Consider the following 13,887-nt stretch of genomic DNA (forward strand, 5'->3'; position numbering starts at 1 on the left):
ACACTGAGCAGGAGTTGCTTCCAAAGGCTGAGGGTTTGAGTCTTGTTTCCCTATTTCCCTATCAATGCCAGCATCCTTGGCCAAAGATCCCAGCTGCCTGGCCTCTCTCCCCTCCATCTCAAAAGCACTGGCTCCATTGTCCCAGCCAGATGCAAATCTGCTCGCCTCCCAGGCGGCCAGAATCTCTCCGCATATCTCGCAGCTCAGTCAGGGATAGAGATGAGATGATCACCTCTGGCCCTTCCTCCTGTTCCCTTGATGGGCCTGGCTCATCACCATCCCCCACGTTGTAAGCTGACTTTCTGGTCAGCATCGCAAACATTTCCTTATCAAACAGTACAAATACGAACACAAAAATTACACCCAACAGATTGCTCTATCACACTCTGGTCAGAGTCTGTCCCTTTTTGATTCTTATTTCAGCTCTCTTATGCCCCACGTTGGTGCGCCAAAAAGGCTGTGGTGGTTTAGGCCCTGCTGGGACCAGAGACCATGTTGCTGTTGTCCCTCCCCCACCCTCTGACACAAGTAGGGCACAGACCCCCGGGTAAAATAAGAAATTTAATACAACAGTGTAATAAGCAATCTGAACAACAACAGTAGCAATGATAACAACAATAAACAGCAATAACAGTGGACAAGACAAAAGATATACAGAGAAATACCGCAGTGGTTACAGACAGCTCGCTCACAGTGCTCCCCGCGACCAAAGCCACAAAGGAAAAAAAGGTTCCCGCACCCGGACCTGACATCAGCATGGTGTGAATTGGGGAAACTTAACCTTATCCTCACTGAACCAGAACAATATTCTACTCCATTATAAATCTTTAATATATTGAGAAATGCTTGTGAAATTGTCATTTTGCAATTACTTGTCATACTCCAATCTCAAATAAGTGCCCCACTGTTTTAGTTGTCTAGACGTATGGAGCAATTTTTCCTGTGAAGAGCTGCTAATCTAAATAGGCAAGATGCCAAAGGAATATGATCCAATGTTATTTCACATATCAATGGCACAATGCATTGTAGAGCCCATATTTCCTGTGCCCAAAGCATGATAAAATATCTGGGCATTGTAGGCCAAGGAAATAAAATTAATATTTTTCAGGTGTTGTAAAAGTTTGGTTTATTCTTTTTATAAATGTTCATTTTGGGTGTCACAGCTCTTTTAATAAAGATGGGCACTATAGAAATCTTAAAATGTTTCACTTCTGAAAATATTTCAAGCAAGTAATTCAATACTGTCTGGTAACGCACATCTGCAGGAAAGAAAAGGTGTTTTGATGTTTGAGTGTTACTTACCTTCTATCAACAATCTTAAAGTTCATGTTTTAGAGGTATTTCTGTTCCACACTCCATACAGTTTAGCACAGTTTACCATTTGGATAGTCTGAAAGTGATGTTTTGGTTGATTTTTGTTTGGTGCGGGGTTTTTTTTTTTAGGTATAACATGTAAAATTTTGAAGCACTGAAAGTAGATCTCTAGTACCAGTTAATGAAATCCCTAAGTGAAATGTGGAAGAAAATTTTTAACAGAATATGTCTACTGTGTAATGTATCAGAAGAGTGTGTTTCTCTGTAAGCAGAGGCTGTTAAAACTGTCTCCAGGGCTTAAAACTCCAATAAATGTTACAACAGGATTGTATTTCAAGCAAAACTTACCTTAAATAACCTGTAGGTATCTTCCTTCAGTATCTCCTCTTTTTTAAGATTCCCTTGCCTTTTTCGTTATGATTTTAGTCACTAATGTCATCCAGATGCCTACAAAGCTCCTCTTACAGTGCTTACTTAGATTTGTGTTTGCTTACTGGAAGAAACTTGTGTTTAGGCTTAGATTTAAGTTAGTTATCTTTCATCTCAAGATGAAAGAAGAAAAAAAGTTTTCTTTTGAGCGATGATAAGGACTGTTTTGGCCTTGTCCACGTTTCACAGGAAATGTGACGTTTCCATTTGATTACTTAGATTTTCCTTTTAAACTCAGTAGCAGTTGGTTGTATTGAGGAATATGGAGACATAATGATGATAAAGCTTGTAAGGGTGTCTGTCCCAAATGTAGTTTACTAATCTGTACTAATCCTGTTTTAGTTTTTGTTGTTCTGACCTAAAGAGTTTCCTGTGGAAGTACTTGCACTCATAATTATTAATTAGTTACTTTTCAATGAGTTATTAATTTTCTGAAGCTGTTAGTAAAGAAAACTGCTTTTCAGTTTGAACTTCAGATCTGTTTCTGAGTATAAGAATGTGATGATTAAGACAGAAAATAAAGTGATATTAAATTAATCCTAGGTTATTTGGGAGTGGTTCTTAGTTTAACAGATTGTAGTAACAGCCATTTGTGGTCTTGATTTAAATATTTTTTTTCCACCAGTTCTAAAGGTCCTGTTTCAGATCATGTGGAATAACTATGTTGATGTCTTCCTCTCCAGAACTTCTTCAGAAAACATTCACCTAGTGAGACTGGCCCTCATGGAATAAGTGCAGAGGTGATGGACACTTATGTTAAGAGCTGTGGTAAGTTACAATGTTATAGCTGGTAATTTAATGTCTGAAGTATAAAGGACAGGGTAAATAAGGTACTAAGACATTTCAGTTTAGATGACTGTGGATAGGGCACTATGCTTGTACTTGCTGTCAGAATCCCAACAAAAAGAGTAATTTTGAGCTTGGCATATCATACACAATTCATCTCCTCAGTCATCTTTGTTCTCCTTTGCCTTCTAGCAATAATCTTAACTCTGCTCCCTCCACTTTGTGAGTGGGGGTCTTTATAATACAGGGAGACGTAAAGCATTTATACAATAGTAAACGATCTGTATCTGATGTAGAACATTTCAACTTGTTTTTGAAACATTGGGGTTTGTTGGGGCTAAGCTACGTTCGGCTTCTTCCATTTGGATGATAAAAAATGATAGTATAGTTCTTGTTCTGTAAAGTGACGACAGTGTTAAAATAACACGTTTGCTGTCCATTAAATTGAGAGCAACTTTACAAAAATAAATTCAGTTGTTGCTTCACAGTATCTTCTTCTTTCCCCTTCTCTTTCTGATGGTTCAGTCTTTAGAACTGCTTCAAGCTGTTCTGGTTAGTGGGTGAACATAACAAAACTGTTCTCTGTTTATCACAGCCTGTCTTACTGCTGAGCTTGTGAATACTCCTGATGTATACATTCTGATTCATATCAGTGTCTAATGCTTGTTTGCAGTTGCCTTAAAATGTCTTCATTTCAGAATACATTCATTTTACTTAAAATACTTCATCTTCCCTTGAAGTATCTTAATCCCAGTGTTGAATTAATTTAGACTTTTAGTGTTAGGCATAGAATTACGTAGTAAGAAATTAAAATCTAGGCAGTACTGAATAAACTTCAGAGTTTTATTGCTTCAGATGTTCCTCATAGTGCTGATAACCTTGATTATTCTTCTCTAGCACCACCCCTGCCCTCAGTCTCAGCTACATCTATTACTAGTGAACAAGAATGAAGATAATGTCATGCTGTTGTTATATGTGTGGAACTTGTTGCTCTTTGGGAAAGGTACTTATACTGATGTTTACAATTTACTTGTTACAGCTGGTTATTGTGTAATTACTTACATTCTTGGAGTTGGAGATAGACATCTGGATAATCTTTTGCTAACAAAAACAGGTAAGGTTTTTTTTAACAGCAATTGTTTAATTTTTAATGTGTTGGTACTGTTTTGCTCCGTTTTCCTTGTGAGTATAAACCACTAAGTACTCTAGATCAGAATATATTTTTAAATGCAAATTTACGTTGTCTAAGATAGTATTTGAGCCAATGCATCAGAGTTTAGGTTTATAATACTAGTATGGACATAGTATATGGTAGAACTAGTCTACCTTTACTTAAGACCAAGAAACATTTCACTGTTAAACGTGGCTAAAATCATGATTATGTTTTTTTGCAGAGTTCTTGGTCCAAAATTGAAAAAAATAATGGATTAAAAAATATTTGTAAAGTGTCTCCAGCCCCAAATACCCTAATTGTTCTTAATTAAACCATATAATTTGCCATTAAAACGTGGCATTCCTGTTTAGTTGCTTTTTTTAACATGCTATCAGAAAGCAAATTCATGTCCTGCTAATTGAATGCCAGTTGTATTTTAATAGTTGTAAATAATCCTGTTTTTTTATGTAAGCTAATTCAAGTAAAGTAGATGTTTAGACAAGTATTGGCAGTAGTCATATGGTTAGGTATAATTTTCATGACTTCACTGAGATGTCCATGTGAATTCTTGCCTCTGATTTGACTTTCTTTTAAACAAAGTGATTCTTTGAAATTTCTAGGTCTGTTTTCCTAAGAAATTTACATGATATGTCCCAAAAGTGGGAATGTCATGTAAGACCTGTCAAAATATGATTCAGTACTGTACATTGTCTGTGAATCTTGTGTTCTTGATAAAACAAAACAATGTACAGCAGATACCCAAGTGGTTCATCATGTAACTGAGGTGTTATGTTTATACATTTATTTTTTTTTTTTTAAGCCTCCTCTGAAAACAACAAAGGAAATAGTGTCCTGCTCGTTACAAACTCCCAGCTTGGAGGGAGGAAGTAGTAGAAATTACTGTTTAATCAAGTACATCCTTAATTTGCAACAAAACCCATAGATTTTGAATGTTCAAAATAGCAGATAGTCGTTTTGACTTGTTGCAACTTTTTAAATGTCATTTTTTGTGTTCATCTGTATGGATTAATAGCAGGCCAGGTAGAGTTAATAATTCCACTGATTCTAAATAAATAGATGATTTCTCTTCTAAAGGAAATGAAGGATTAGAAAATTAAGCTACTTGAGCTATTATAGTCAGTATTTTGGGGTGAAGGGAAATTCAGGTGTTTCCACTGAAAATGAGTTTGTGTGTAGCTACATGAACTTCACAAAGTTTTAACAAGCAAAAACCCTTTCTTGTAGGGGGAAAATATTCTGGAGTTGTTCTTTTGTATGGTTTTTTTTGCTTGCTTGCTTCTGAACAACAGCTTCCCATAGGAGTTATGATACCTTGAATTACCTCCATTATGTAGTGATGAAGAGTTAGGAGTTGTGGTAAGTGTTTATAATATTATAAAGTGAAAAGTTTATCGAATGAGATACATGTAAGTAAAAAGTGTTATTTGGGGAAAAGAGACAGATCCCCTTGTAAGGCTTGTTAGTTTATAGATAAAGCTTAAACATGTATCACTTAGCATACTCTGTATGAAAGAGTAGAATATTAACCATTGGGCCTTGATATTAGGGTAAAAAATCTTGGTCTACGCAGATTGGGGAACAATGAAAGCAAGTGTATTTTTCCTTACTTGTTTGGAAATGTACAAATTGGCATTTAAAAAAAAATCTGTCTTCAGAGGTCTCTCTCCTTTGTCTGAGGTGATGGGTTTCAGAAGTCTTTCCACAGCAGGCATTGCTTGATTGCTCAAAGTCGTAATATTTTTGGGTTTGATGTGGGGTACAGTGTGGTAAGATGTCTATGTTAAAAAGTAACAGCACAATGGCTGTACGGCTTGGTAGAAGAATTTAAGCAGTACAGCAGAGGGCAGCACACATCCACAGTACATTCTGAGTCTGAAATTGTTTTCGACTTCTACCTATGCTCTGTCACATATCCAGAGAGGTTTTTTGAGCTATCAAGAGATTCTTATATTCCAAATGCGCTGCTGAGAATGTCTTAGACTTAAGTTGAAAAAAAAAAAAAAACAAACTTCATTCTTCTCTTGAGGAATGGAAGCTGTAAGTACCTTTCTTCAAAATTGTATGACCATATATGCCTTCTTTCCTGATGGATACTTATTTAATGAATTGAAGCTTTCCAATAGGGTAAAAAATGCTGAGTACCAGCTGTAGGTTCACATACTTTTCTTGGATTTATTTGACAATATATACTCTTACCTTTCTTGGCTTTACCTTTTAGTTTGGTGATGTAGCCACGTCTGTGTTGGACTACTTCTGATAGAATCGTTGCATCATCTTGTAATATACAACTGTCTAAGCTTATAATAGTTATGGTATAATTTAAATATAAAGCAATACTGAAGTTCATGAAAACAAGTTGTTTCCCACTCAGTTTTAGAACTTTTTTTTTTTTTTTGCACTATAGGAACTATATTTATTTTGCACTAATGTCTGTTATCTGGGTGAAATAATTTCTGCTGTCTTTCATGACTGTTTTATACCTATAGTTCTAGAAATAGGGTGACTTTTCTTAAGTAGTCTTCAATAAGATCTGTAGACTTCAGATTTTTTAAATGCTGTACCATTATACTCCAAAGGCAGCTGTAGAATTTTTTTTGGAAAGAGATACAGGGATTTAGTCAAAACATTCTTGTGTATCAGTAATGTTAAAAATTACAAGAATACTTGCATCGGTTTCACAAATATGCCTTAGCTTGAAACCTGAAGGTCACATTATATAGTCAGTATTGCATTACAGGAATGTTATTTTCTCTGGAACTTTCAATTTCCTGCTTCTCCAGGAGTACGTTATCAATTGCTGTATGTTTTAATTTCTTGTTTTCAGATCTATAACAGCAGATATCACTGTGACTTGTAAATAACAAGACATTGTTTTGCAGCTGAATACCCAGCTTTAAGTAACATCAGTGCTTTGTTGTAGGATTACAGACTGATAGATAGATAGATAGATAGATAGATAGATAGATAGATAGATAGATAGATGGATAGATACACATATATATTAATGCCAGCATCTGACTTGCTAGCTAATGTGCCCTTTGTTGCCTTGGAAGGAAAAGCTGGGTGGTTGTGAAGCTGGACTGTGATACAGGAGATGTATCATGTTTAGTTAGCTTCCATGTATAATGTGTTAGGTTAGTATGTTTCAGTTATGCCTTGCCTTCCCTTGAGAACACTTTCTTCTGCATTTGTTCCACTCTGGTTTTGATTGTAGAGTTGGGATCTAGCTACTGATAAAACACCCAGATACGGATGTATTCATGTTTTCTAGGCCTGTTAAGTCTTCAGACAGTTGGTACAGTCATCACTAGAGCTTAAATAGCTATGGTAGACAAGTGAAGTCTCCTGTCTTATTTGAGATACCTTAATAACTTCAACTTGCTTTATAGACAGACAAAGGTTTCATAAAGGTCCTGTCACATTTGCAGGTTATGTGTAGATATTTTAGGATATCCTAGTTATTTAAGTAGCGTTCTTGAGTAGCACTGCATGTGTGTCTGACCAACTAACTCTAGTGGCTGGTCAGCTTGATCTTTCAATAACCTTTAGGGACTTACATGTAAAGTCCAGCTCCCATTGTATGTTTTCTAAATAAAGGTGCTTGTTCTGAACTCTACACCTGAAATTGCTCTGTAGCAGTAAAGTAAATAGCTATGTGGATAAAATCAGGTTATTAATATCTGAGGGCAGGTCAAAGACTGAGGGCTTGGAACTTAAAAATGACATTTGCTTTTAGCATCCTGTGTAGATAGGTGAAATAACTGGGCTGTCTTCTCATTTAATGCTAGAAGGTAGAGTAGTGTCTGTCTTCAGTATGAATTGCACCAATTGACATTTGATTTGTTCTTTAGTCTCAGTTAGAAAGGATTGCCAGGTAAGACAGCAAAGATCTGAACAGTTGCATATGTGAGATGACACTATTTGTTTGTACTTTCAGAGCTTTTCAGTTAAAACCATCTATCCCAAAGCAGGTTTGAAGACGACAAAAATGGAAAAATTATAGGATTCAAACCCTCCTTCCATATCAGTGCTTAGATAAGTACATTGATAAATACATTTATTAATGTTGCAAACTACGATAGTATGTAAAACCAAGTGGAATTTTAAATATATTTTTAAATGTTACTGCTCTTGATAGAGGAAAATCCATTTAAAAAAAAAAAAAAAGGCTAACATATACTATTACCCTTTACATTTCTCTCTGCAACTCCAATTTCTGTGATGCCTACCAAAAAGAATATAAACTTCTAGCTATTGGCCTGCTAAAGCATTTTCTCATGTAGTTATCTCGAACAGTATTTCTCATTTATCAATATGTATCTGACATCTTATAATATTCCTGTATGGAGTGTATTTTGAGCATAGACAGCTTGAGGTGTGAGGGGGGAAAAATTACAGTGCTTACTTAGCACAAGCTGGACTCTTATCCATTATATGGATGATGACGATAAACTTTATCTCCAGCTGTTGCTGCATGCTGAGTTTAAAACCTGTATCCTAAATAGGTCCCTAACAATTCATGCTTCTTTATTCCATTTTTATGTAGTCTTAGAACATGTAGCTGATGAAAAAGATGACAATAAATTAGGCATTCTGATTTTTTTTCAGCATGGCAGTGCTCTGTTGGCAAAGGAGAAATTTTGATGGTAACATCAGAATTTGCTGGGAAAGCTAGGAAAGCACCCCATCCATCCATCTACTCATTTTAATCGGAGGAATTTTTACAATGTTGCCTCAAATTTAAAATAGGAATTCAGTTAAAATAGTCACTAAATTATACTTTTTCTATACAAGCCAGGTTAACTTAATAGTGGCAGTTGCATTTTAGAGAAAATGTATAGAAATTTTGTGTTGTGGTTGAATTTTTTTTTTTTTTTTTTTTCTGCAGAAGTGGGAACAGATAAGAAAGTCCAACAAATTATTTGCAACTTAACCTGTTAACAGACAACTGCTACCAGACTTATTTTATTTCAGTAATTGCATCTTATTTGCTTTGCCTTACTTATGTTGTTCAAGGAGTTCAGAGTTCTGTGCAGGTTTTCAGTAGTTTTTTTCCTAACAGTCCTCTGGTGAAATAAAACGATTTCTGTGCTGCTATATGGGAACTTTCTCCTGTACTAAAATCTAGGCATTAGCAGTAAAAGTGATGGACAAATCAGCCTCTCCAGCTGCAGTCAGATGTTATTGGCTATTGCAAGCACCAGATATCAATTTTCAGTCTCCACAAGTCCATGCTTCACTTAATCAAAGATCACTTCACTCTCCAGGATGAAAGGAACTCAGATGGACTTTCACATCCCTCATGCTCTGACTGCTAGTCGGGGAAACTCCATGTTTGATGATATTTCCTTGAACTCTCCAAGGCCCTGTCCTCTTCATTTCATATGCTAGAAAATCAGGTGTTCTATAGAAAAATGTTGTCAGCCTCATAAAATTTAAAAAAAACCCCAAAACTTAAAAGTACACAACAGTATCAGCTTTTAGATTATGAAGGAGATAGTTTTGTGTGTGCATGCTGCATTATTGCATGTTTCTGGAAACATCTTATCCTCTTCCAATTAGTAAATGCCCTTGTGACTTGCTTTTTCTACAGTGAAATAGCTTAAATGGTGAGTGGGGAGTGATTCTTAGGGCACTGGTTTTTAAGGTGAGAGACACTATTTGAAGTCTTCTCAGCAGGTGTTTTTCCAGCTTCCTGGAAGAGTGCTGATGTCATCTTCTGAGGAGTGAGCCACTTTCATCATCAGAAGTGTTTGTACAAAGCTGCGTATTTTGAACTATATGTAGGTGCCTACATATAGCCCTGCTACTAGCCTTGAAACAGGGCAGGAAGTTCATGCATACTTGTCTGGTCTTGAGGTGTTTCCTGAATTGTTGTTTTGTTTTCTCACATACCTAAAATCCCCCATTTTTATAAGTAACTCAGATTTCTAAATAGGTGTCTAATGGTTTCAGTATCTAAATATTAGAAATCCAAGGCTTTTATATCTTATGTCTTTATGTCTTTACAAGAATGTAAGAGGCTCAGAGGATGAAATCTGTTTCACCTGTTCTGCTAAGTAACTTCTCTTTTAGTTTAAAACATGACTCAGACAAAAAAAAAACTTGCCCGTCTGATTTGGGTGTCATTCAGGAACAGTCATAAACCAAAAGTAGAGGTCCAGTTTTAATTTATAAGCATGTCTAATAATTAAGAGCCCTTTAAATTAAGATACAGTAAATCTTAAGAAGATGGATTAGAAACTGAGGTCAAAACAGTGGTCTAAGAGATTGAAGTGTGTGTGTTATGGCACTAACACAGTATGTTGAAGGAAGGAAATGTAATTGTTTTATAAAACATGGAAGCCTTTAGAAATAGTAGTGTTTCACACAAAGTTCACAAGCACTCTGATTTACTGGACAGTAGATTATAACTATATATAAATACCACACTGTGAGTATAGATTATTACTCATAGTAAGGATGACAGAGAACTGGCACCAGTTGCCCAGAGAGGTTGCGCAGGCTCCATCCTCAGAGATGTGCAGAAACCGTCTGAACATGGTCCTGGGCAAGGTGTCTGTCTCTGTGGCCCTGCTCGACTGGGAGGTTGGACCATATGTTCTCCAGAATTCTCTTCCAACCTCAACCATTCTGTAATTCTGTGAAATAAAGGTTTAAAAGGGTTGTCTACTAAATCCAGTTGAGAAGGTATGCTTATGAACCCAATTATGTAACTTTCAGGAACTTTCAAATACAAACTGTACAAATTGTGTGACGCTCCAGAACTAAAAAGACTGGACACCTGCCTAAATAAGATGCTGATTCTCCTGTAGACTGTTTTTCAGCTGTGATTATTAGACAAAGTATTGTTATACCTGAGGCTGACAAATTTCAGATAAGTAGTGTTTTGTGGAGCTGTGTCCTTGAAGAAAAAAGAAAAAAAAAAAGAAAAAAAAAAAAGACAAAAAAATGACTCATAAATTGTTATTGGCAATTTCCGCCTCCATCCTTACTGACACTTATTGGGAGTGATGTCTGTGTTAGGAGACAATATGCTATTGACAGTGAAAGTAAATTCTTACAGAATGAAAATTCTCATTAAATATATTTTCTGTTCTCTATAAATTACATCTTCAGTACAGTAATTTCTAGACAAAAGGGTGGTGATTTTTTTTTTTTTTTTTGGTTTGTTTGAAGTTCGTATAATCTACAACAGTTGCTTTATATAGAGCTAGAATGTTCAGGTTCCGATTTTTATCCTGTTCTCTCTGCTACTATTTAGTGCTTTTTGGTACTGTCAAATAAGTACCAGAAACTTTGTTCAGCCTTATTCTTGTAATAGATAGAACTTACTTTGAGTAGTAGTCTGATCGTCACGTAGATTAATTCTGTGAAAGTGGTATGTTCAGTGTTACACTGTGATAGGAATCTTTCTGGAGATCATTACTTGAGATACTTGCAACCTTCTATCTTAGTATTAAAACATTTCAAATCATTAAGTTCATGAACTTGATAAATATTTATTAACATAATTAATAATAAAATTATTGCCTCATTTTAAGTAGTAAAAATACAACCAATTTCACAGGTCCAAAGCAAGCTTGATTTTCGCTCGTTCCAATTATAGTTAAGTCCTCAAGGAGAACAAAAGTCAGGCTTCTCTGTAGAAAGCTCTAAAACTGCCGTACTACCTCAAGCTGACTGGTTGGTTTTGACTGGTGTCACAGCTTTAAGCAAGCACCAAGGGGAGCTTTCTGTCCATATTCTGTAATATAGTATGCTGGTTTAATTGGTCTTGGAGGAGCTGCACGAATGAAGATGAGTTAAGTCTGTGTTTAGTACATGGATCTGAAAAATATTAAATATATTTAATGGATTTAAATGAAAGCTTTTGACATATGTTTTGAGTCAGCTTAAAAATCTACTGAATTTTGAAGTACGTCCAGGAAAGCTATAATGTTCATGTAGAATGGCTTCATCTTACACTTTGTTTTTTACTTTGTTCCAAAAAATGTGTAAGTAAAGCAGTTGATACCTAATTAATTTATATTAACATATATCAGTCAGTTATTAAAATGTTTTTGAATGTTTTAGATGCATCTCTGTTACCAATTTAAATTAATAATTATTGCCTCTTATTCCCTATCTCCAGAGCCAACTAAATAAAAGATTTAATTACTGACACATGAGTTACTGTTTTATTCAAAACATTGTTTCTTGACTCTTCAAAGTGACAGGTTTGAGTAAGTGAACAGAAAACAGACACCTCCCAACTTTTTAATTAAACATTTTTTGTAAATTATTGTGGGAGGAGGTGTATATATCAAAGTGCCTATTTGAAAAAGTTAGTGTACAAAAATGCACTCTAAAGTTAACTCTTGTAACAGCTTAAAAAAACTATTGAAGGGAGGGGTTTTTGTAGCACAATTAGGTATGCAAAATATAATGGTTATGGCACTTACCAACTAGCAAATACTTTGCTTGTTAAGCATCATTGTGATTTCCCTTAGAAAATTGACTGTGATGGAATTTGTTTCTTGAGTTGAAGAGTGCTTAGGACAGAGTTCCAGCAGCCTTCTCTGATGATAGAACTTTATTTAATAAAATGGTCAAAGAGGGGTGACTAATTGAAAAATAGTGACTGTTAATTTTTCTTTTACGTGCTGAGCACCTAAGCTTATTAAAATGACTACAGATGCTTCAGATTAAAATACCCCCTGCCAAATAGATCTCTGTCCTTAATGCTGTTCAGTTCCATAATCTGAAGCAAGACTCTATGTTCTGGGTGATCTGTGACTGTCTAGATAACAGTCATGCTAATAATTTTCTATCTTCTTAAAAGATCTTACATCTTGTATCTACATTTCATTCTCTTCTAGAAATTAGTCACATAAGACTTAAAGCTACCCAGTGATATTGATATTAAAAAACTTGCTTTGGAAGCAAAACTTAACTTGATAAACCATTCAAACACACGTCATGTTTTTGTATTTCTTAATTTATACATCTTAATTTATAGTGCAACTATGGTATGGCCCAAGTAATTGTTTAAATTACATATTTCAATCTGAAAATTTGTTTGCAGAGAACTTGTAAAACTTTTTTTTTCCTTTATATGGTCAATATTTTCTGCTTAAGAAGTGAGTCAAGAATGTTCCCAGAAGCTGGCTTTTTTAGTAATTACGAATTTACTATTTTGATTTCTGTTGACAACATTTTTGTTTTCTTTTTTATATAATATTCAGATTATATAAAAACTTTAGTAGATTATTTTATTTTGCTGGTGTTTCAGTTGTTTGTTTCACCACCTGTTGTATTTCAAATATGGTTCAGTACTATTGAAAGGGAATATAGTGAATACTCCCCAGTAAAGGTCTGGGCAATATTGTAATCAGCATGACTTAATGCAAACTCTTGGTAGGAAGGGAACTTGCCTTCTGCATCTAAAGCAAGAGGCATATGTAAGGGTTTGTCAAGTTAATGCTGCAAAAACATTATAAATTTAGTCAGTTGATCTGAGAAGGGAAGGTGGTGATCAAGTGATGTAACTTGCATTGAAGTACTGAAAAAGTGTAAGACAGAATTGGCACATTTGAAATACAATTTCAGATTCATAATTATAGTGATGTTTCTTCAGTGTATTTGAAAACGTAAATTTTAACCTTGCTCAACTCAATTTTGAAGCACCTTTGAAATCTTTGATACTTAGTGGCTTCAAAAGTTCGTTTGTAGGGTCATGAGTTTTACTTTCCCTTTGGTAAATTTAACATACAACTAAAATATCATATTTTATGCCACAGAAACCAAATGGGGTAGTAAAAGCAATACAGGGTGAGTATTAATATTTTAGTTTCTAACAAATTCTAAAGAAGGTGCAAAGAATTAGTAGTATCTGTTATATAACTGTGGATTTAAAATCTACTGACCAGTTTCAATGTTGATTCAGTCTTTGTGAATACACTGTGTTTAAAAAAAAAAAAAACAAAAACCAAACCAAAAACAAACAGAAAACATCTTGTTTGTTAGTACTCTTAATGAATTTTAAATCAGTTTTACTTTTTTGAAACCTATAATTTGAAACTGGCAGCTGAAGATATAAAATACACAGTTATAAACCTTACAGAAAAGTGAATTGTATTTTTTTGATGGCTGCTTAGCATCTTCTAGAGATTGCACTGAAAGATTACTTTTTTCTCCCAACT

General features: G+C 34.9%; 1 protein-coding gene across 1 annotated transcript in view; it reads left to right on the top strand.

Annotated features, from left to right (window-relative positions):
• PIK3C3 (phosphatidylinositol 3-kinase catalytic subunit type 3) overlaps positions 1-13,887 on the top strand; it is an 80,265-nt gene that overhangs the window by 39,364 nt on the left and 27,014 nt on the right. The window contains exons 20-21 of the mRNA XM_026865619.1: positions 2,427-2,511; positions 3,569-3,643. Of these exons, the coding sequence (XP_026721420.1) occupies positions 2,427-2,511; positions 3,569-3,643 (160 nt within the window). The remainder of the gene's footprint in view (positions 1-2,426; positions 2,512-3,568; positions 3,644-13,887) is intronic.

Source organism: Athene cunicularia (assembly GCF_003259725.1).
Source record: "Athene cunicularia isolate RWA chromosome Z unlocalized genomic scaffold, athCun1 chrZ_part1, whole genome shotgun sequence".
Classification (NCBI taxonomy): Eukaryota; Metazoa; Chordata; class Aves; order Strigiformes; family Strigidae; genus Athene; species Athene cunicularia.